Here is a 25812-nt window from a genome sequence, read left to right as displayed (position 1 = left end):
TGCCATTCTCTGGACGGGTTCCAATATCTTTTCTGTAATATGTTTGTACAAAAATTGTATACAATATTCTAAAAGAGGTCTTAAGTGTGCATTATATACAGTACAGTAATTTTTCCTTTTTTAAAATAACATCCCTTTATTAAAACTTTAAGATTTTATCTAATATATACTGTAATAGCATGATTTCCTTTTTACTTGCCTCCCCACGTTGTTTAGAAAATGGCACATCAACATAAACATCTACTGTAAGGCTCTTTCTAGATTACCATTTCCCATTTTGTATTTATAATTTATGTTTTTTCTGCTTGCTTGAAATACCCTTTCTGCACGCAATACCCAATGGTTGCTGTGTATCAGGAGAAGCAAGTGTGAAAAGTGCGGAAGCAACCAGAAAGACTACTTGCCTTAATGGAAGCCTTAAAACCTAAAAGAATGTGAATGTCCATGTGGTTTGTAAATAAGTTTTTAAATAATTTGGTACATTTAGCAAAAAACATGCTTGGCAACTGCTGCATTGAATTGCTTATTACATTAGAAAACAAATTGTACTCTCTCAAAACATTATAACTATTGTACTGTATATCGTACTGGATCTAGAATAAACCAGTATTATCTCTATTTAAAGGCTGCATCCTCATAAGATTCCACACAAACCATTCAATAAGCTTCACTTCTCTTAAAGTGTAGTATCTTAATGTCTTCTTCTTAAATCTTAAATAATGTGGCCACATCGGTAAAGCCAGTTTTAAAGTGTCTTGTGTGATGTATCATACTTCTTGAGGATGGAAGTAGCTGAAATCTCATCTATTCTAACTATTCTAAATTTTAATCATGATCCATATCTTTAGCTGTCTGTAAGTGACAAAAGAAAATTGTCTTATTACACAGAGCTAGCTATACAACAGTAATTACCATGTACCATTATCATGTACTGAGAACCAGTGAGCTTAGCTATGGGATGTTTTGTATTGGAGCAAGCTGTAGCATTCCTCCAAACAAAACCTATTTGAGACCCTATGGGGCTTACAGAGTGATGGCAGATGGATATGAAGTGCACATTTCAGAGGAAGACATACTCTTCCCTCAATCCTCCAATGCAGATCTCTGGGTCATAGCTGTAAGCCAAGCCAAGAAAAAAATCTGAATTGAAATTAGGAAAATCTATAAATAAAATAACTGGGGATTCTCCAGTGAAAATGCTGGTATTTTACGAAGTACTGAAGAGCTTATGCATTTGATTAATTTAACTGGAACACAAATACACTTTATCTCCTGCTAAATCTAGCAGAACACATGTCACCTTTGAATAAATGCATACTCCAGCAAATGTCAAAACTCAGCAATGAAAAATTCTCCTTTCTTGTTCATAGAGCAGTTGTCTTGAATCATAATGCAATCACATTTAGGACCTCAAGAAAAATACTTAAGTAAATATTTTTTTACTTAGCTTATTTTTAAGAGTTGCATTGACACATACACACACAGTTCTTCAAAGTGGTGTTATACAATACTAATATCAATTAGGTGCAAATGAATTAGTGATCACAGCAAACCTTGAAATTACTTAGCAGTAGATTATGTAAGCTGAAAGTGAAAAAATGTACTCCGGTTTTGAAATTTTAGAGATATTACTTTGTTATTCTGTTGATTATCTTACAGGAGTTTGTAGAAAAAATACTGATTAAATAGAGGTCATCCAAAGAATAAAAGAAAGTAGAAATTTTAGCTGTTGTACATATACTTCCTTGCGATGCTTTGACTATTAATAAATACAGGATCCACTGCTGCCACTTTTGCGGCGATGAAAGAATGTATGCAGTGAAGTACAGCTGTTAGGTCTGAAAATTCTAGTTCCTGAAAGAAAAGAAAAAAATAACAGTAGATATGTTTTTAAGCTGTTTCTAAACATGTCAAGACAATCCCTAATCATAAAAATGTATTCACAACAATGTAATTGAACAGTCAGAAATTTTCTAAAAAATCAACAATAACAAAATATCACAATAAAATATACAATAGCACAGAAAATACAATAAAGTGCTGTTAAAAGCTCAGGAGGTGGTCAAATTCTAATCTCACACTTTAATTTCCCTGTATCTAGGATCCTAGTACTCAGCCTTTCACTCTAGTCAAAGGCAAATGTCTCTCATAGTCTGCATTGCTAAGACTTTAGTAGTTCAGGTGGGTAGCTGCGTCAGCATGCGTAGGCTGCAAAGGAACAAGTTATAGGTTTATTCCATGCTGAAAAAAAGAAGAAAGAGAACACAATGTTTCGGCCGTGGAGCCTTCTTCAGGTGTGAGATTCACACCTGAAGGAGATTCACACCTGAGGTCCTCACACCTGAAGAAGGCTCCACGGCCGTAACGTTGTGTTCTCTTTCTTCTTTTTTTCAGCATGGAATAAACCTATAACTTGTTCCTTATTGCTAAGACTTTGCGGTGTTCGGCTCCTCCAAGCTGGGTCACTTTCTTACCTTTTCTCGACCTACTGTAGCAGATTCTCCACAGAAAACAACCATTTCTCTGCACTGAGCATGTTCTTCGCTTTTTTCATCACGTTATCAATCAATCAATTCTCCATGGAATTTCAATTCAACCATGGCCACTTCATCTCCGTTTCTGCTCCTTCTCTCTTTTGCTAACTTTGCTGTGTTAACCCCCCTCCTCCCCTTTTCCCTCCATTTTTTGTCAAGCAACCAAAACCACTGCATCTACAGACCAAGGTTTTTTTCATTGTTTTGTCAACATATCAGTTGAGTTCGAATTTCGTAGCATCTGTTTGCTGACTTACTTTCCATTTTCTGCATGAGAGGTATTCTCATTCACTTTATTCCACATCAGTGTTTGTGTGTATCTTTGTAATATGTGAAGTATTTTACAGTATGAATCTGCTTGATTAAATACACACATGCATCATACGCACTCCTCTTTGATTACATGCAATCCTATCAGTTTCTGAAGCTTTTGCAACCAAACTGACTCACCCCAAGATCTATGTTCAAAGAAATCTGTATTGATGTTTTGGAGATCCGTTTGGGTGTTGTGAGATCTCTGACCTTCGGCTAGGGCAACCATTTACTCAGACAAGCAAGTATCATATTCCTTTATATATGTGGGGTCATTTTATTGGAATTTTGAATTCGAATGAACTACTGAACAGCTGAAATAGTACTGTTTATTAGAACCTGGACATTTAATAGAAGTTGATGACTGTTGATGAACTATTACACATGCAGTAAATTTTTAAGACAACCAGCAGCTAGATCACTTAGTGCCCTTTTCGCAAGTAGGGGAACCTTAAAGTTTACTCTAAATATAGCAATGAACAAATGCAATTTGCAGAATATAGCCTACTTCAGAGTCCAGGGTAAGCGCCACAATGACAAGGGCCAGAACTTTGAGTTTCTTTTCTGAGAGCTCTGTCAACAGCTGGTATCCACGCTAATCCACCCACAGAGTGACACACTGGTGGAGTGGTTTAAATTGAAAGTTGTGACCAGATCACCACTCATCTCCAGGCAACAGAAGAACTGGATCAGAAGCCTTTGGTGCTGTTAGTCTGCCAGTCACACGTACTGGTGCAAAACAGCAGTACTAATGTTTAGTAGGGAAAACCAAGGTGTTCAGCGGGCCAGCTAGCCCTCTAGAGTTTGAGACTTTGTTTCTGGGGAATAGTTCTGGCTGGCTATATTATCCTCACCTAAGAAGGGCCTGTTGGCCAAATTTTCTTCCTTTCTTTGGAGATTTTTGCAGTTCTGGATAAAATCTCAGATGTGGTATTAAGGGTCCATTTGAGATCAAGGCAACTGTATGTGGTGGTTTGCAGGAATCATATACTATAGATCAATGTAGATCAAAGGAAATGTGGACTCCCCTGCCAGACAAGTAATACAAGTAATAGCAATACATAGCAAGACTTGCAATGCATGAATCACAATTTAGCATTTGTGATATTATTTACTGTACCTCCATTTCTATTTGCTTAGTGTCTGAATTCTGGAAAAGGAATTTCACTCGTGTCTTTCCATCATCAGATGACCCTTTCAGCTGTGAGAATTTATATTTCCACAAAACATTCTGGAGAAAAAAATCATACATGTTAGAAATAGAAAAGAGTTAATTGTTTAGGCAGTTTTAGAGACATACAAAACAACCATAACTAGGACATTCCTGAGTATAAAAATTAAATCTGGAGTATGACTGTTTCAGAATCATGACACTATAAATATCTTAGCAGGCAGCATACTCAAATTAATTTACCACTGATCAAAAATATTAGATCAGATGTGGTGTACATAATTTACATTCTAGCATTTGGGTGCATGATATTTATAATAGCATTTGGTAACTTTATTTCTTTTTAATTAAGTCATTTGTGTACTATTTTGTTCTCTGGAGGAAAATATAAATATTTGTTATATTTTTGAACACATCTCAGGTAAACAAACTCAAGCTGATTAGTTATTTCTAGTTATGAATATCAAATAGTTTCAGAACACAAAAACAGTGAGTACAATGAGAACAATACTAATGAAGAATGGGGGCAGAACATACCTTTGACTTGACGTTAAATAAAATAATCTATCAACTACACCAATGGTCCAATGGTGAGTTAATGCTCACAGGGAACGTACAAATGGTTACAAAAAATGCTGTCATTTTTATCAAAAATTAGCATCTACTAAAATAAACACAAAAACAATTCCAGGTTTTATCAATACCTTTTGTATATAACTAGGTAATTCTAAAATTTGATTCATATTTCTTTCAATCAGACTCTGCCAGCACATGCTGAGCGACATTAAATCAGTAGATGTAGAAGAGTTTCATCCATACTACATAATACAGTAGTGGATGAATGTAATCCTGGCCCGTCAATTTAATACACACAAATACACAGTAATTAGCTTATACTTGCTTTGGTTTCAGTAACATAAAAATACATCTTGGATGTACTTGATTTCCTGCTGTTTTTAATGAACACGAATCAGATTTACACTTTGTTAAAAAATGTCAGCAGCATAATAATACTAATACAAAATCAAGAAAAATACAGCCAACTAATTTAATTATCTTCACAATATAAAACTAAACTCAAAATAATGAGAAACATTAATATTGTATTCACCATTTACGCAACAAAACAACTAATTACTAGTATTACATATATTTTATTTAAAACACAGGGAATGACTGAATAAATGGTATTAGTCAATTTTTTAAAGATATTTAAACAGCTTTTTGTGTAACTAATGATGTTTAAATCTTTTTAACCATTGTGGACAGTGCTGGCAGTATAACCGCATAAATGTGTACTCTACTGGTTGTCATTACAAATTAAAATGTGTTGTCATTTGACTTAAGTATGAAAAGGTTTTCTTAATAAGTGAGTGCTGTAATTAATTATACAGTTATCTGTTTAGAAAAGGCACCTTCTCTCTTCTTAATTGAATGAAATAATTATTTGTACGTGTAGTTGTGAAATATGTAAATTACACAATTTTAATCAATGCTAATAAATAAAAAAATAATAAATAATAAATTTTATTGTAAGTGGTGAAAACCTAGTAGTTCATTTATGTATATCCTATAAACTGTAAACAATAACATTTAGCAATGAACAATACTTAGTTTTGTAAGCATTTGTTTGTCTGGGAATCCATAACATGTTTGATAATAATTTCAAAAAAAGCTTTTTTCAATAATTACCTTAGAAACGTTGTCAGAACATGTGAATCCAGTTTCAAAGTCAATGGTAAAACGTAGGATCTTTCCTTGACTGCTGCATGTATATGTCCTTGACTGTGAGGAAGACAGATACAGTATTCTTATGATATTAAAGCACAGAATTGACAGGAAAATGGTTTTGCTTGTTAGCTTTCATCACAGCACATACACATACAAATGTGTTTATTTACCTAGAAGAAATAAATGACAAGATACTATGCTTTCCATTAAAATCTAAGCCTCTAATTGCATAAATCAAAGTAAAGAAATATCACACAACAACCCTCTGCCAGTTTCAAGTATAGGTGATAAATTAAACTGGGTTTTAATTGGACAATGTCAATGTTCTGTCTTCAAAAGATCTCTAGCTGTTATTGACAATGAATATTTAAATAACTACTTTTTCAAATTTTTCCTTGGATGGGCATGATTAATAATAATGAGGAAAATATGAAACATTTTCACTACATACTGTACTTTTGTGTCTAAAATGTTAAATCTGACAATAATAAGGAACAATCTTGATATACCAGATACACCTTGGAGATTCAGACTTTGCATTGGTTATAATAAGCAGCAAACACCTCTGATGATTAAATAGCCTTATACTCTGCAGTAGTATTTCTTGTTTAGGAAATCTCTAGTAGGCACCATCTGGATTTCTTAGAACATCAAAGTGAAAGATTGTATGAAAAGTAAGAGCACAAATCACTTTAAATTAATGATCTAACTCACCTAAAGCGTATTTGATTGACTGATCTGATTACATGACAAGGCCAATTTGCAACTGAACAGATTGTCAAGTGTAACATTCCTACATATTTACTTATGCCTATTAAAGACAGATTTGTCAATGTCTGTATCTGATGGGTAATAATTCAGGACATACATGGGGCAAAGCTAACACTGGGAGGTTTTGCGTTAATTCAGTTCATTGGCTTAACTAAAGGCACTATTAATATTGTCTATTTAAAAAAAAGATTACTTTGACTATTTCTGCCATATAGAGAGAGAGTAAGAAAAAACAATCTGCTGCATTGATCTTCTGTTGTTTTGTGCTGCATTACTTTAGGTAGCCCTTGTGGTCTACAGTGTAACTGTAATCATTTTACACTGCATTTCTTGGAAAAGATGGCAAAATGGGTGGTAAAGTGCCAAGGTAGCTAGCACTGCTGTCTTTCTTGGGTCTTGGGTTTGATCTTACCCTGAGGCTACTTCTTCTGGAACTTTCATGTGCTCCCTGTGTTGTTCATTTCTGTTGTCTAGATCACACAGTAGTCTTCCACCTCTCCACCACACTTTCATGTGTGTCTGAATTGTTCCTGTGAGAATGTGTATCCTGTGAAAGACTTACAGATGCAGCCATTCAAAGTGCGCGGTAAAGACACCGCAGTACAGATACCGCAGGTATGATGACACGCGATACCGCGGTGCGTGATTGGTTGACCGACAGGGGCACTCGTGGTCCGTTGGTCTGTCGTAGAAAGACTTACTGTAAACGTCTTTACTGTGCCCGTTGTAGATATTGAATTTTACCACTGAAGGGAAATCTTAGTAGCTGAGCATAAAAAGAATAGGAGCATACTGTAACGCGTGTGAAGGCCATAAACGATATTAATTTTGGAACGTAAACATACAGTATATGGCTGGTCTTGGTACTTTAAAGAAAAAAATACACACCAGTATTCCATTTCTCCCTAAACATTGTAAGCTTCGAAGTCTTTAACTAACGTGATACCGGAGTCAACAAGCATACTTTTAGAATTTGATTAAAAGGGAATATAATATGGAATCGCGTATCTCAAGAATTTAATAACGGTATGATTATATCCGTGTACTGGCAGTACTGTGTAGGGCTGTTTCGCCTACCTGATCATGCGAGCTGTCTTGTAGCCTACTGGTCTAGGTGCGTGACTACCAACTGGCAGGTTGTGTGTTTGAATCCAGCTGGTGCTGGACTTTTCATTTTTATTTATTTATTTTTTAATCGCGTAACATAAACATATTACCGTATGCAAACTGTACTGTATACAGTATGTATATTTATATTTAATGTCTTAACTGTGCCCGTTTAATTGAATTAAAAAAAACTTATTTAACACAAACATTAAGCTGTTTACATCTTCCGCCTGAGAACAGTCACCCGTTGCTACCCAACGCAGAATGGTGATTGGCTGACACTATCTGACACCCCTCTGATTGGAGAAAAAAGACGTGCTGGTGTGCTATACACACTACCAGGAAGAGGATTTCTTTCTATTCAAAACGTGTATTTTAAAAGTTTAAGAAGTAAAAACCTTACAGCGTACACAGATTTCTAAACTGATCAGGATCGTTATCTTTGTCTTATGCATAATAATGTTCACCGCTCTGTCCAGCAAATTAATAATAAACTTTATTTTATATAGCGTTTTAAACGAATAAGTAATTAGATTGCTCATAAACCTAATCACTTGCTTTTTCTTTTTATTTAGGCTCAGATTTCAACTATAGATCGTATTATTAATAACCATAATAACAACCAACCAACAAAAACAACCATATAAACATAATGGTGGTGCTGGACCTTCCAGTTTTATTTATTTATTTTTTAATCGCGTAACATAAACATATTACCGTATGCAAACTGTACTGTATACAATATGTATATGTATATTTAATGTCTTAACTGTGCCCGTTTAAGTATTGAATATTCATATCTAATTTTACCCCTGAAGAGAAATCTTAACATAAACATACAGTATATGGCTGGTCTCGGTACTTTAAAGAAAAAAATACACACCGGTGTTCCATTTCTCCCTAAACATTGTAAGCTTCGAAGTCTTTAACTAACGTGATACCGGAGTCAACAAGCATACTTTTAGAATTTGATTAAAAGGGAATATAATATGGAATCGCGTATCTCAAGAAATTAATAATGATATAATTATATTCATGTTGCAAAAGAACTGCAACGGACATAAAAACTCCCTTGCATGGTCTCATTACGACCAGAATCGGTCTTGAGATATTTTTAACTTGATTTACAGTATTTGAGAGGTATGTCTTAACACCGATACTACAGTGCTTAAGTACTGCTCACATATATGTTTCTAGGTTTATATTATGCATTTCATACGGTCAAATTACTTTTGAGCAATAAGAAGCGAGAAACGGTATGCGTTTTACTTTCGTTTTGTGCTGGGACCCGTGGATTGATTAGAGATATCAAGTACATAGAAGTCATTTTTTAAATGTTGTAGTTCGTCTTGAAAAAATGTTACGAGTACATCATCTATCAACAATTACACAGGTTCTGTTTCCATATTGCGGATTTTGGTTACGTAATATTATTTTCTAGATTTCGCGTTGTGAATATGATGGGATGTCTGATGGGATGTTTCTAAAAATCCATCCTCTGTAAAACGTCTTCTCTAGTTGTCCTGCATATGTATTCGCTAATGAAGCTGTGTGTTCTGAGCCTAGATCTCTACATTTCTGTATGAACCAGCTTAGAGGGCTAAAGACAGCTTGTGTTTAAATTGAGTGTAAGGCAATTTATGCTTCTAAAGTCATGGTCAGCATTTATCTTTGTACTGTGCTGTAAACTTGTTCTGTGCCAAGTCACATTATTTTATAGCGTTTTTAAAGCGTTATCAAATACGGTGTTACTGTAGTTTACTGAGTCCCATGTCACATGGTCTGTGATTGAAACCTGTAAAACCGGTTTAATTCGTCACAGCCAGCACTCTTCAGGTGTGAGGATCTTCTGCTCAGAATGAAACGCTAAAATGTTTGTGTATATTCTAATGGTAGTGGGGGCAGGGTGTGTGGGAACAGGTTTGGTTGAAACATTTTCTCTGAAAGCATTTTCTTCGCAGTTTAACCGATCTTGTTACAGCATGTTACAGTTTACTATTATTAACCATATTAATTTTAAGTGCTTAATGTAAAATCTTGTAAAAATATATTTTCATTGTTCAAATATACATTAAGTCTGACTATCATATAATAAGTTAAATACAAAACTAAAGGAAAAATAGGGTTAAATATAATTCAAAATATTTTGCTAACAATGTTAACTGTTTATGAATAATAAAATGTATTAACTAAGGAGTAGGATGGCACAGTTGTTAGTATGTTTTTTGTTTTTTTTTAACCCAATCTCCGGGAAACCATTAGTACGATGGTGAATCGGAGATTCTTAACCCTTGCTGCGTACGACTGGAAAAGAATTCGTGATCGGATCAACGAAATGCTTCGTAGGAGGAGGCGGTCTTTTCCTCTTGTCTAACAGTCTGTCCACAAACAAAACATTCCTGTTAGACAAGAGGAATTGAAAAAAAAACAATGTTGTCAATGAAAACCGGTGTGTGTGTCTCTACCTGCTGGATGTCCCTCTCACAAACTGCTGAATGAATAAAATAATTTTATTGAAAACGAGTTTGCGATTGTCTGGTCTTTAAATTCTGGAGATACGCGATTCCATATTATATTCCCTTTTAATCAAATTCTAAAAGTATGCTTGTTGACTCCGGTATCGCGTTAGTTAAAGACTTCGATGCTTAAAATGTTTAGGGAGAAATGGAATACTGGTGTGTATGTTTTCTTTAAAGTACCGAGACCAGCCATATACTGTATGTTTAAGTTCCAAAATTAATATCGTTTATGGGCTTCACACGCGTTGCAGTATGCTCAGGCACTAAGTAAAAGGAGATGCTTCGTATTGCTTGACTAATTTTAAAAACTAAGTTATAAATATAAAAATTGCAGGCGCTGCTCTGGTGCGTCGGCTCCTACACAGTGCCTGTCTGCCGTAAGCGTTACAATATACATACAGTACCCAACACTGCTTGTACCCATCTGTCATGCAAATAAAACACCTTGAATTGAATTGAATTGAGGGGAGAAGGGGGGGATACTAAAGCCAATACTGGCTCAATGGGCTTTGACGTGCTAATGCGTTGGTTTAACGGTCCGGGTGTGGCAGGCTTCCAATGTCAACTCGACTCGATTAGAAGACAATGAACGTATTTTAGCCCTTAATGAATTAATAGCAAACATGGTTTACATAAAATACATTTTTCCAAGAAAGTTTATAATAATACGATCTATAGTTGAAATCTGAGCCTACTTTAAAAATAAAGGAAAAGCATTTTCAGAGAGCAATCACGCTGTGTTTATGTAGAAAAAGTGATTAGGTTTATGAGCAATCTAATTACCTATTCGCTTAAAACGCTATATAAAATAAAGTTTATTTAGAGATGAATGATCAGTGTCGCAGTTTAAATACTGTGAGTCAGGAAACTTACACAGCGCCACCGGATTTAATAACGCAATAAAAACGCTATAAAATAATGTGACACAGTACAGCACAGTACAACAATACTGACCATGACTTTAGAAGCATAAATTACCTTACACTCAATTTAAACACAAGCTGTCTTTCTGTATGAACCTCTAAGCTGGTTCATACAGAAAATGTAGAAATGCATTAGCCTGATCATGATTAAAAAACACATAATTAAACACGCGTTTGCGATTTAAATCAGAACACGATTTAAATCAATATAAATGTTTATATTGTAACGCATACTGTCCAGCCTCCATTTCTCTATAAAAATTTACTGTTGCACACACACACACAATAGAAGCAGGAACCGCTGTCAGAAGGGAAAATATGTTCAAAATATCGCAAATATCGATCATGTTGCGATATTTTGAAATATAAAAGTCAATTGATTGTCCATAATATCGCTTACGTATTTTTTCGAAGAAATGTTTGTTAAAATAAAAGTCCAGCACCAGCTGGATTCGAACACACAACCTGCCAGTTGGTAGTCACGCACCTAGACCAGTAGGCTACAAGACAGCTCGCATGATCAGGCAGGCGAAACAGCCCTACACAGTCCTGCCAGTACACGGATATAATCATACCGTTATTAAATTCTTTAGATACGCGATTCCATATTATATTCCCTTTTAATCAAATTCTAAAAGTATGCTTGTTGACTCCGGTATCACGTTAGTTAAAGACTTCGAAGCTTACAATGTTTAGGGAGAAATGGAATACCGGTGTGTATTTTTCCTTGTGATATTTTAAGCTCTAGTTGAATGATAGGTGTCGCATTTTAAATCATTTTCGTAGCTAGAAATTATGAAACGCCCTGTTAAAAGCAAGGAAGTTTTTATGCCCCGTTGAAGTAAAACAAAATGCCTGACAAAGTATGGCTTGGACAGATTCCAAGTGCTTGTACAAATGTGCTAAAGAAATTATACTTTGAGTATACAGCTTGTCCAAAGTCATCCATTATTAATACTATTAGTAATATCTTCAGTAAAGGCTTTGATGCATAAATATTTCTGATAAAGGTAGGTTGTGTACTTTTGTCCAACTGAGCAATCTTGCTTTCATAAAATATACCAACATTTTAATGACTGATGATTAACATGCTGTAATACACAGTTCAAAATTAAAGGCTCAAATGCTGTACATGAGAGGTTAAGCTCCCCCTGGCGGTTTTACAAGGCGACGCCGGATAGTTAGTCACGTGACACACGTGAAACCGCGTGATACCGCGTGATACTGTGACACGCCCACCGGGGTATGCCGCGAAATACCTCACCCATTTTGAATGGCTGCATCTGTTCATCCTATACTTACATGATAGATTCTGGGTTTCTGTGACCCCTGAATGTGTTTTTAATAATGGATGGATGGGAAATACTATTTACCATGAAACTATCAAATGATACAGTAGGTTAAATATGGTTTACACAAACATAATCATTTACTTAAGGTAACATTTTATGTGAAGGCATTTTGACTGTAACTGTACTTTGCTGTAACATTACTTTTGTTGTATTTTAGAAAGAAAACATACCAAACTGAACAACAAACACAATACTGCTTGCATTTTTAGCCTAATTAGCTCCAGTTAACTCTACAATTCTCTCAAAGGTATTTCTCCACAGGAGTTATTTCCTGCATAATAAACAAAACAAACAATTGGATTTGGAATAATAATAAAAAAAGTTTTTTTCATTTTTCCATACCAGCTCACTCAATCTCAATTTCAATTTCAGTTGTTCAGACACATTAATTTTTAAAAAACTGAACCTGAGCTTGCCAAGCAAATACATGAGCTAACCTACTGTACATGTATGATGACTGGTTCCTCTCTGTAAAATCTCAGTCCTGGCTTCTTAAAGATGAATGGTATTTTTGACATGATTTTGTAAAGCTGCGATGTTCATGATATACATCCATAATGATATTCTGAACATGAAAGGCCTTGAGATTTGTGCTTTGTTTTTTGCCCACTTCTTATTAATCCATAAACAACTCTGCCAAAATATTTCAAACACCCAAATATTCCCAAATTATTATTATTTTTATTTATCCTAGAAACAGAAGTGCTTTGAGGAGTTATTGTATACCATAATTTCTCAAATTAGAATGTCTTTGTTTTTCAATATGTACTGTATTTTCAAATAATTAACACACTAGAATGCAAAAAATGCAAAATAAATAAATGTATTAATATAGGGAGAACGGTTGCTTATGAACACTTACAATTATGTATTCTTTTTTTTATATTTTTAAATTCAAACATTTTAATATATTTGTTACAGTACGTTGATGTGTCAGCCCTCAATGATACTCAGCCTGTTTAAGAAGGCAATAATAATCCTTTATTTAACCAGAAAGTCAGTCATGAACAGTTTCTCATTTACCACAATGACCTGGCCAAAACATCAACACTAATAATACATAGAAGGCAATGCAAAGGACAATCAATCAATTAATAACATAACAGGGCATAACATGCTCCAGAAGGACATAGCACTCTTTAGAAGTGCAAGAGTCAGACAGAAAAGTTTCAATTATGCAATTGAATACAACCTCAGGTACAAAAGTACAGAATACTCTTACTCTGCAGAATATTCCAGTCTTTGGCAAAGGCAAATTGAAATATCACATGCCCTTAATCAATAGTTTAAATTCAGTTTGATAAAAGTAATAATAATTCAACTGAGAGTTTAATACAAGAACCAGCAGTAGATTCTTAAGATACAGTATGGAGGCATTTTCCCAATAAAAAATCTGTAACGTTATTTCCGCTTATAAAATGTGTTTTGATTATATAATGACAAAAAGGCATGATCATATAAGATCATAGCTCTTGTCTGTATTACATTCTCTAGAACACTGTGGGAAATTGGTGAAAGTCAATAGGTCAGGTGGCATTTTAAAAACCAGAAAGCAGGTTTCCAACTGTTTTTTTTTTTGATATATATTATTGTACAACACCCTGCATTTTTTTCCACTGTGGATTTCCTTTTCTTGTTTATATAATATAAAATTTTCCGTGATTTACCAATCTAAAAGCCACTGAACCTCAATTACCCAAGTTCACTATTAACTACTGTAAATCACGTGGCATTTACAGTAAAAAAGAGCTGTGGCTTGAGATTTAACATTAAACTATTTTGCTTTAACAGAACATGGTGTATATAGAAATGTCTAATAATAAGGTCGTGTAAGGCATGACACATTTCAGCATGGCCTGTCAAGGCCCTATTTTAATCAAGCAGCAGATAGTATCAAATACAAAAAATGTAAATACTGTATGTAGGGTGTTTTCTCCCTGGAAAACATGTGTTTCTCTCTCTTTTTCATTACTCTAATGGTACCTTCTCCACACAATGATGTACTGTATATACAGTACAGTACAACAAATGCTAAAAAATATTTACAGAAGATACATACTGTAAGACTGATTCAATCAGTACTGATCAATGTGGTTTTCTGGATTCAAGTATGTGTTCAGTAACCTCACAAAACAATCTTTTATTTCATCCATTCATTCATCCATTTTCTAACCTCATCTAATGCAGGGTCGTGGGGGAGCTGGAGCCTGTCTAGCAAGCAATGGATGCAAAGCAGAATACACACTGAACAGGATGCTAGTCAATCACAGGGCATACAATGTTACAAAAACAGACATTTTTTGGGGTGTTGGTATGAAGTAAAGAAGCTAGTCAGAGCCTTTTAGTTTCCTTTTCTACACATTGCTAATTGGATGCTCTTTCAGATACAGTATATTTATTCAGGAGATGGAGCTATACTCAACATTAAGACAATTAACGCTTCACAAATTTGCATGTCGTCCTTGCAAAGGAGCCTTGCCAGTCTTCTCTGTTTTGTTTCACAAATGCTCTGACAAAGTGAACAATAAGACAAGGAAATTGTGTATGAAAAGGCAAAAATTATCTTGTTCCTTTATTGTTGTGTTGTCAGAAATAGTTTTATTGAAGATTACCTGTACAGTGTGTGCCCAAGTGTACAGTATGTACTGACAAAGTTTTATGGTGATTTCTCTACGCACACTTTATTCACACAGATTACAATACATATACTCCTTATACTTCTTAAAAATTACAAAGGCAAGAACTTAACACAGTGCTGCTTAACTTAAATCTAAAACTAGATCTAATTCTAAAAGTAGCCTAATCTCATCAGGTATCAGAATCTAAGCTTGAGTTTGCGCAATGTAACTTCCCTAATTTTCCATAAAATTCCCCTAAAATATAATTGACTTACAGTATTAGTTCAATTGGTAATACAAAGTAATTTCTCACCTTTCTAGATAATCTAACAGAGCAGTTGTCACATGTCACAGAGGTACTGTAAAAGTTGATCTTCAAAGGTGAAGTGGACCGCTTTCTATAGTACAGTATATACAATATAAATCTCTGTGGGATGAAAGATGCAATATTCATATGTCTAAGGAATTCTTATTAAATGCATATATGTGTTCTTAGCTGTTTGAAACATCAGTAAAGTACTGCTGTTGTATAATAGAAATGTTTAATTTTTAAGGTTCCATCTGTTCTGCACGAATGATAGGCTCATTTCATCTGATACAAAAAAGCAATCCTGATTCAAAAACTTTTTGGTCCAAATTACTGTATGTAACTACAGTATTTATTCAGTAGTCTTACATGTCATCCACTTGCATAACTTGTAAAGAATTCCTGGTGGGAACTATGTCTTTCCTGCTCTGTATGTGAAGCACACCTCACCGTGTTTGACTCTCCTTGACTGTAATTTCTTATGCAAGATGTTGCCAAATTTCACTTTGGTGGTTAATTTTTAATGCACATTTGCCAACCATTAAATGACTGTTGAGTAAACCATCAAAAGGGATTCTGTTTTACTGCATATTGTTTGAACCAGAGAAATAATTAGCAGTATTTGTATTTGTTTTATTGTAAGGATACATGCATATTTATATAATGCTGTTTTTTAATGGAATATACATTTACTAAGGACATTAGTATGTAGGCTACTAATGAAAAACATAGCTAAGTATAAAAAAGATTATCCTAATCTATACTGTAATTGGTTGAATTGTTTGTGAAAGTATTATTAGGTACGGAGGGTTCACACACTGGCCAGTAGGTGACAGTCTTTTACCTGAAAAGTTGAACTTGTTGAGCCGGTTTGTGATCACTTAAAAAGAGTTGTTTGCTCTGACCATGATTTTTATTGGGTTAGATATTTATTTGATTTGAACTGTTTTCTGCATTTAGTTCTTAGTTTCAGAAATAATCTCTTTTAAATGTATTAATTCCACAAAGTGTAGCAATCCTATGTCTATATGTCTATTTCAAAGTGATTAAAACTAAGTGGTCCTCCATAGTTGTCTCAGCTCTTAATTGGTTATGAATTAACGATGTATAGAAACAGGCCACCAAGTAAAATACTTTCGAAGTAAGCATTATTTGTGATGTACAGTATAGTATATTGGTTAAATCCACCTGATCATTTACAACAAAAAACTGAGCTCTGAAAGCTAGCATCTAGAGCAGGTTTCACGCAAATTTTAACCCTTCCTTACTGTTTAAGAGCCCCGACTATGGTCTGCAGTTAAATATTTGGTAAGCTTAATTAAGTAAGTACTGATCTGGAATGAAACCCTTAAAACATGGGGGTACTCCCAGATGGGGAAACACTTCCCCAGGAATTTGGGATACTCCTCACCCCCTTTTTTCTCTGTCTTTTGCTCATTGATTGTGTGCTCCTTATGATATTTAGACTAAACCAGGTCTGCTTGACATAGGGCCCCTCAAATTCACTGCACTTCCAAATTTTGCTACTATATGAGCTCTTTAATTATTAAAGTGATGTTCAGCAGGATAAATATATAGTGTAGTTAATTAATCATGTTTTCCTCATTGATTGATGATGATCAATTATTTGCTGACACTTGACAGTATTTAGAAACACATTGAAATGAGTGTCTTGTTAATGATAATTATTTGCTTGCATAGGAGCAGCTCGAATCCTTCAGTAGAGTCACAGTATGCTGATATGACCATATTATCATGGTTTGGACAAAGTACATTTATTTTTGTGAAAGGCAGGAAGACCACAAATGTATATTTTGGAATTCTGAACAACAGCATACTGGAAGCTTGAATGCCATTACCATACTACCAGCTATGGTGTCATTTGGTGAATTCCATTTGAGGGCACTTTTACTGGGATTCCTTTCTAATGTATTTATCAGTGTAATTATATCAATGCAACTAGGAACATAAGAAAGGCTCAAGGGGAGGCTTTTTAGTCCATCATACCTGTTTAAAAGGATTGCAGCTACAGTATGTGAATCTAACACTCATCCAGTCACTTCTTGAAGGAGCCCAGTGTTTATATTTCAACTACCTGGTTAAGAAGTGCATTCAACATACTTTATGTGTACACACATTGTAATGAAAAGTCTTCAGTTCTCCTTAATTAATTCCTTTTTAGTTTCCAGTTCACTCTTGCTTTTTTACTGTTCAGAATATGAAGTTATCTCCTGGGGGGACACTAATACCCCTTACATTTGACTGTACTGTACAGTACAGTGTATGCTTGATTAAATTCCCTCCTTTAATTTGTTTGTATGTGTCAAACCCCTGAAAGAAGGAAATATTTTTTCTTTTAACTCATATTGATACTATAATATTCTTTTTGTGGTATGATTGGTGTTCTTTTGTTAACTCTGTTACCAACTGTTTCTCATTTATTGTTTTCAAGCTCCACTTCTTTGCTTCATTGTCTGCTTTTCTAAAATTGTAAACCCAAATTTTCGAATTTTCAGCATATAAATTAAAATCTGCCTAATTTATATTTAAAGTGCACATGAAATTATACCATATGATCATCGCAATTCTCCACTTATTCTATCTTGTATAATATCTTTATACTGTTAGCTAGGTTGCTTCTAGAAAATCTCTCCTAGTATTGTACCATTAGGTATCATTACAAGTTGGTTTAAGAAACAATCATTGAGCATTTTAATCAGTTTCAGCTTCTGTACCCTCCACAGCAATATCCCAATTTTTAAGTGTGAATTAAACTCATTACCTCATATCTACATAAAGGTATCTTTCTTATCTTATTACAGTATATAGCAAACATTCTTTATCCATCTCTGAATCAGGTGGTCTGTAGTACACAGCTATCATTATGCCTTTAGAATTTGTGTTTTCTATTTTAACCCATATGGATTCATGTTCACTCCTCCAGTTTTCTGGCTTGCATATTCTTGTTATACTGAGCATCAAAGTAAACATATTGCTCTATTGAGCCATGTGTATCAAGGCTTAGGGGCACTGAGCATGTTATAGAAGTGATGACTTTCTAATAAAATCTACACAGCGCAGAATTCTATCAAAGCAAAGGACCGGTCTTTTGGTTTAGTGGAATTTGTCCCTGTAAGGAGTGGAACTGTGTATATTTTGGGCCCGCCTTTGATGGTGATTAAATCGCAACAGGGGCAGAACCGAACTGAGCCCATTACACAAAGTTAATCCCCTCCACCACCACCACCACCAATGTGCAGCATCCACCTGGATGATACGACGGCAGCCATAGTGCGCCAGAATGCTCACCACACATCAGCTATCAGTGGGGAAGACAGCAGAGTAATGTAGCCAATTCATAGAGGGGGATTAGAGGGATTAGAGGGATTAGAGGAATAGAGGGGGATTAGGAGGCCATGATTGGTAAAGGCCAATGGGAAATGTGGCCAGGACGCCGGGGTTACACCCCTACTCTTTTGAGAAACACTCTGGGATTTTTAATGACCACAGAGAGTTAGTACCTCGGTTTTACGTCTCATCCGAAAGACTGTGCCTGTTTACACTATAGTGTCCCCATCACTGTACTGGGGCATTAGGACCGACATGGACCACAGGGTGAGCGACCCCTGCTGGCCCCACTAACACCTCTTCCAGCAGCAATCTTGGTTTTTCCCAGGAGGTCTCACATCCAGGTACTGACCAGGCTCACACCTGCTTAGCTTCAGTGGGTTGCCAGTTGTGAGTTGCAGGGTGATATGGCTGCTGGCTTATACAGCTGTAGATATCTGTATTTTCCATGTACATGGTCCAGTTTATTGAATTGTCTTTTTTTTCTAGCCTTGCATGTGGCACCAGTAGAATTTAAGATAAAACTTACATTTTACTTGTTGCAGATCAATCCCAGCTCAGGGCAGACATGATATCTCCAATATAAAAAAGGAGAATAAATTTCTACAGCTGTATAAGCACAGTCCCATAATGAGCAGAAGACATACTGTAGGATGTAGTGTTACCAGAGCCACTCTTTATAGGTAGGTAACAACCTAGCCACACTGAACCTACTTGGCCGCCAATCTGGTCTTTATTGATGAATAAATGGAAAATTATATGTTTTAATATGTGATTGTTTAAGTCAGGTCTCCTCATGCATTGAAGTGAAAATTAGATACTGTACCTCAGGAGTTATTCAGCAGTGTAGGTTTCCAAACTTTTAGTCATTTAATAATCAATTGAACATTTTCCACTTACTGTGTGTTTTTATAGAGGGGAACTATAGTTATGCTTTGCACATGTTCTCTGTCTTGGAGCTGTAAAGATTTAGATCTGGCTTGACAGACCCATGCTTTTACATTAGTTTTTATATCTTTGCATAAACGTTTTTTTTTACTGAAGCCAAAAGAGCTTTTTTAAGTTGTTGTGTTTTATTATTGAATTTCTTTTTTAGGACTAAATAAGATTAAAAAATACATTTATGCTTCAATGTCTTATACCTTAAAGTATACAATACTGAGCATTTTATAAACATTTTCTTTTAAACATTTTTATTTATTTACAATATAGTGCCAATGAATTATTTTATTTACCATTTATAATTGAGAAATTTCAGCACATCTAACATATTTTCATATAAGTTGTGGCCTATGTTATTTTTAAAAATAATTTAAATGTGGCTGATTTCTCTGCTCAAAAGCTATAGTTCTAAGATCGCCGTCTGATGTTACTTCTGATGCATACTCTGTGTTTCATCTGTACTGTAAATTACTGTAATTATAGTTCTGTAAAGCCAGTACTATAATGTTTTTAAACACAGGCTCAGCATATTTATGTATGCACATTCATACACATATATTAGCTGTCAATTTTAAACCTTTAGCTAGTTTACACAAACAGTTTTGTAGATAAACTGTATTTATTTAAAAAACAAATAAAAAATACATTTTACTAATATTTCATTTTATTAGACCTTGCCCACCTCGGATTCTGCATTTTTTTCTGCTACCAATTAAACTTGATATTTTTGATAGCCAAGTCTCATACCTGTGATTGAAAAACTGGCCTGAATTTCCGGAAATTGTTTTCTAGGAAGGTAACCTGGATCATTCCTTCCAATATTGTTTTATTATACAGTACTTTGTTCGATTCACCTACTGCTTCTGGTTTACTCACCATTTTTATATTTAAAACTTTCCCTCAGTATTATCAAAAAAATTCTTCTTCAGAATGTTTGATGCTAATAAATATTATTCTGCACAAAACACATAGAGGAAAAAAAGAATTCGGGAAACCCTCATCTAAAAATTGTTTTCCACATCTTGTATTTTTTGAACCACAGGTTTTATTGAAATTGTACATAGTGATTTTAATGATCACAGATAGATATTTGATGTAATACTACTGTATATTTATGTAATAAGAGTAATAAGGACCTTTGTCTTATTACTGTATGTGAGAGAGTCCTTTATTATTTAGAGAAGTAGATTCTTGAATTGAAATGAAAACTGACATATTTGATTTAGCTGTTGCCAAAGAGCAACAGCCATAGTTGTAGAAGTTAATTTATTGTCCTTTATTATAGTGAAGATATCATGTCTGCCCTGAGCTGGGATTGATCTGCAACAAGCAAAATTTAAGTTTAAGTTTAAATTCTACTGGTGCCACATGCAAGCCTAGAAGCAAAACAAAGAAAAATCAAGTGAAAATCTGGAGAATTAACACTCTAGTTTGCAGAGACAACACTCTGGTGCAGAGAATGGGGGTGGGGTTTGTCTGGTACTTTTTTCTAGAACAAATGGGACATGATGCACATGCACTTTAATGAAAGGGCCACTGAAGTATTGGAAATCATACCATAACCAACTACAATAGAGTAGTTGTCAAGTATTAAAATGGCAGAGGATTCTAGTAGGATCAGAAAACACAAAGAAAAATTTTTAAAACATACACCATGTCCATTCTTAATACTCATGCCTGAAACTTAGAAGTTAGGAATAAAATGCAAGAAACATAGGATACTACATCAACATGAAACTATGACATTATACAAGTACAGTATGTGAAATATGGCTAGGAGTGGATGACGATGAAGATGATACAGTGTGCATTTTTGTTTTTCAGAAAAAAAAACACAATGGAAGAGGTGGTAATTGTGGGACCATATATCAACAACAGCAGACAAGACAGAAAACTAGAGCTAGATCAGTTTTAATCCATCTATACAGTACAGGTTAAATGAGGTAAAAGTATGTAGAAAGTGTAATGTTACTGTATATTACTAGAAGATCCCAACATTCCAAACATAAATTGAGATATGGGGGATGAGACAAACAGCACACCATTCATTCCATAACACTGTAAAGTGAGAGGTACATGGCAAGCTGTATGAGCCCACCAGCCCTGATGCCATTTCTGAAATTCTACATCTCGGCTTGGGGAATCCCAATCACACCGACCATATGACAGTCTAAATACAAGCACATGACTTCTAAACTACAGAGATTAACCAGTGTGGTTTTACGACTGGAATGGGTTCAAGCAACAGAGATAAAAATACATTTGTTGGTGTAAAAAATAAACTTAAGACATATATTTATTTAATATATTTAACAATACTTTATTAAACATTTTAGGCATTAAACATTGCTTCTCAGTATGAGTCCTGTATATTACCTTTTGTAAACTTCCTCAACAGCTTTTTCTTTTAGATAAACCTTGAACTCCCTAGTCTTAGTTTATTCTTTTATGAAGTACAGGGTAATACAGTATTTAATAGAAAACACTGCCTTCTTGAACTGATTTTTGATTTTAATGGAGATTCCCCTTTGGAATCTGGCTTCATATGTCCTTTTCACATTGACAAAGCCCTTCTTCTTTAACTGCTGCGACTATAGTCTATGTTTATACATTGCAGTTCATCTGACTTCCTCCTTTTTCACAAAGAAAAGCAGAAGATATACAACCTTTGTGCACTACACGTGCTCTTTCCATGAACCCAGAAAGGTTCCAAGAAAAAAGGCTGAAAAGATTCTACAAATTTCCACAGCAGGGAGTCTTGCATCAGAACACTCTTTCTGGTCAGAGCTTTTGTTCTGCACAGGCTTTTTGACAGCTCCATAAGGATGTCGATTTCTGAACATGGTGCTCTGAATAAATTTAATTAAACACATCTTTTTGTTTAAAAAAAGAAAGCTAAAACTTATTTCTAGCCCTTCTTTGTATGGCTGTTTTTAAAGCATTTATTAGTAAAGAGGTCATTTGCCAGAAGCCAAAAGGGTACTCTGCATGAATACTTTTTTTTTGTTTTGTCCTAAGAAGGTATTCAAAAAATAATTCCCTGCCTGCTAAAGCCAAGAAAAGCAATTATTTTTTCAGGTTTCTCCACATTTTCAATTATCACCTGCAATGTTCCATATTTCTTGTGGAATATGCAGTGTATATCTCTAATCCTCAATCTATACATCATACAGTACATGCTGTAAATGTTCACAATGATAAATGTATCGCTTTTCAATGAACTAATATAAATAATACTAATATAAATCAATTATATTTTTCTCTATACAACTTTTATTATGAACAAATTACATAAAAGCTATCATAAAATTAAAGTTCTGTTGATTCTATGGATTGATATTGAATTTATTCCTTTGAAGATGTGGATTATAAGTGCATAACAGGTGCAAAACCTCTAGTACTCTCCCCCACACAATGTCACATTAAAATTTGCATGATAGTAAGTCAAAGCAGGCAGACTGATAAAAAAAAACTATAGACTGTAATGCATGAATGCCAACCCAGAAACGAGCTCTATTTCCCTCTTGGCTCCACTTTTGGTGTTGCTGAATAGCTCTATTACTGATTCATTTGCTATTCTACATATTTTACAAAAATGAGAACAACATTTTTTTTATCTTCTACTCCCTTTGAAGGGAGATTAGTATTACAGAAGTACCATTATGTTTGTAATACTAATATAAAAAGAAAACCTTAGATTTTTTTTACTGTATATATAAAAAACAAATTTTAACAAGGCCTTTCAACAGCCTTTGCTTTTGGAATAAGTTTTGAAATTTATGAGAACGGTACCTTTTTTACCCCATAGTAAAACATTCTAAATTGAAGCATTGCTCAGGCAGTTCAGGAGTAAATCCATGAATCATTTGAACAAATAAAGGTTTCTTTTTTTAAAAGTATCTGGGGCCCTGTTTACATTAGTATAAGCACGTTTGACAACTAAGTTCAAAACCAGTTTACCTAAACCCTAACCCAAATCAACTGTGGAATATTAATATGGTAATGAATCACTAATGGTCAAGGTTTAAGTGTCTTATCAAATGTCAGTACTATTAGTTACTAAGCAGACTGCATTCATAACAATAGTTTAATTTTTGTTAAACTTACCAATGATCTCTGTACTTCCATAAAAATTGATCTTTGGAATGACTTCTCCCATACTGCCAAATCACTGCCTAGTTCAACACTGAAGTAGTGATTCTTGCCATTTCCAGCCATGACACTGAAGCAGAAAGACTTATCGTCTCGAAGCTCACAGTCCTGATGAAGGCCAAGGTACAATTTTGCTTGTAACCAGCAATCTTCGGTAATCCACAGCTGAAAAGTTTAATGTGCACAGGTTAATGAATTATACTTTTTATTTATTTGTTGTTCTTGTGTAATAGTTTTGGGACTTACACATTATAGGAAATCCATCACTACATAGAAATTATGATACAAGCAAACATTCTTAAATGTCATTTAATAGAACACAAATACAATACTTGTTGGAGGTTTATAGAATTTATAGATAGTTATTAATGGTCTGTCATAAGTGTTACGTACAGTATGTTTTGTATTTTTGACAGTTCAAATAAAATATGATAGAAATGTCTTCAGGTAAAAAAGTATTTAGTCGTTTTCTTGTTTCCGTGACTGCACCTTAATTTTAAATTGTCATAGCACTACACAATTGTGAGGATGAAAGGTTTAAAGGATTAAAAAAATATGATGTCTCAGCAGGTTTTAATTACATGATCAATTATTTTTATCCATTAGTTAGATGGCAGTTAATGTCTAAAGGAAATAAGTGCTGAGCCATACAGTACTTCATTATAAATGGTATAATGTTAATGTATTTGGGGCAAATACAAACTGACAGGTGGTACTTTTACCGATTTGGTTATCTAGAGCTAAGGAACCTACAGTAGAATGTGGATCTCATGAATCTGAGATAAGGCTTGGATTTATTCAGTGGCAATAGTTAATTTTATATACTGTATGTACCAGAATTTAATCCTTAGTTTAAATGTACTAGTACAAATATATGCATTAATATTTCATTTTATAATTTATATTTAATATATAAAGTATAATACAAATTTCTTTCTACAATAATCATGATGGTGATGAATAGAACATACTGGTCTCAACTAGTAAAAATAACAGTACATGTAATTTCTATAATAATCCCAATCCTAGCTAGAATTGTGCTTTTTTGAATTAACTTGAAAAGCTTTATTTAAATGCATTGCAGAATACTTATATTCTAAAATTTACCACCAGTTTTACTCTTTAAAGTGTGAAGGAATGTTTGTATATTTCTTAATAATAGTTTAATATTATATTTCACCAAAAGTGAAAGCAATTTAAAGACCGCAAATGAAGGTTACCACAGTGCGTGAAAACAGATGTAATTGATTAGCTAGTTACTGCAGGTTCAGGGCAGAGAGTGAGCGTCACATTCCCTGTTGTCTTGGGATTTCCAGTGGAGACTAGAGAAGTCACAGAGTGAGGCATATTTCCACTGTGTAACAAGGTACAACATCATACAGAGTTATACCTCTCTAGAGGATGCTTTATGATCCAAGCAGTTATTACCTCAAAGGGATAAGCAACCAAATACCAGCTTTAACAGTCTGAAATACACTTGCAGTGAATGAATCCTAGTACTTATGGTTACTTTAAATAATTTGGTAAAACACATAGTATTTCTATATATGATCTGATATGATTAAATATATCCATGGAATTACCTGAAAAATAACATCTATGTTAGTTCCTACTTATCATACATAGTAACCTCATGATCAAAAACACAAACTGAACTGAAAAACAAAAATAACATTTTGTCTTGCATTTACAAATACTTTTGGAGGGCTCTAGTGCCAGTAACCATATCACCCTGCAACTCACAACTGGCAACCTACTGAAGCTAAACAGGTTTGAGCCTGGTCAGTACCTGGATGAGAGATCTTCTAGGAAAACCTAAGGTTGCTGCTGGAAGAGGTGTTAGTGGGGCCAGCAGGGGACATTCAACCTGCGATCTATGTGGGCTCTAATGCCCTAGTATAGTGACGGGGACACTGTACTGTAAAAAGGTGCTGTCCTTCGAATGAGATGTTAAACTAATGTCCTGACTCACTCTGGTCATTAAAAATCCCAGGGTCTTTTTCGAAAAGAGAATGGGTGTAATCC

The 25812-nt window shown here is 34.5% G+C and overlaps 1 protein-coding gene and 1 pseudogene across 1 annotated transcript in view; both read right to left on the bottom strand.

Annotated features, from left to right (window-relative positions):
- Positions 1 to 1190: 1190 nt before the first annotated feature.
- The window catches only part of sntg2 (syntrophin, gamma 2), a 166213-nt gene continuing 141591 nt past the window's right edge, over positions 1191 to 25812 (bottom strand). The window contains exons 14-17 of the mRNA XM_088623452.1: positions 23743 to 23952; positions 5710 to 5802; positions 3967 to 4077; positions 1191 to 1854 (exon numbers count right to left, since the gene is read on the bottom strand). Of these exons, the coding sequence (XP_088479578.1) occupies positions 1723 to 1854; positions 3967 to 4077; positions 5710 to 5802; positions 23743 to 23952 (546 nt within the window). The 3' untranslated portion in view covers positions 1191 to 1722. The remainder of the gene's footprint in view (positions 1855 to 3966; positions 4078 to 5709; positions 5803 to 23742; positions 23953 to 25812) is intronic.
- LOC148674863 (U6 spliceosomal RNA) lies at positions 14846 to 14943 on the bottom strand (annotated as a pseudogene).

This window comes from Lepisosteus platostomus, chromosome 3 (genome assembly GCF_059453375.1).
Source record: "Lepisosteus platostomus isolate fLepPlt1 chromosome 3, fLepPlt1.hap1, whole genome shotgun sequence".
NCBI lineage: Eukaryota > Metazoa > Chordata > Actinopteri > Semionotiformes > Lepisosteidae > Lepisosteus > Lepisosteus platostomus.
This window is presented reverse-complemented; position numbering and strand designations above follow the sequence as displayed.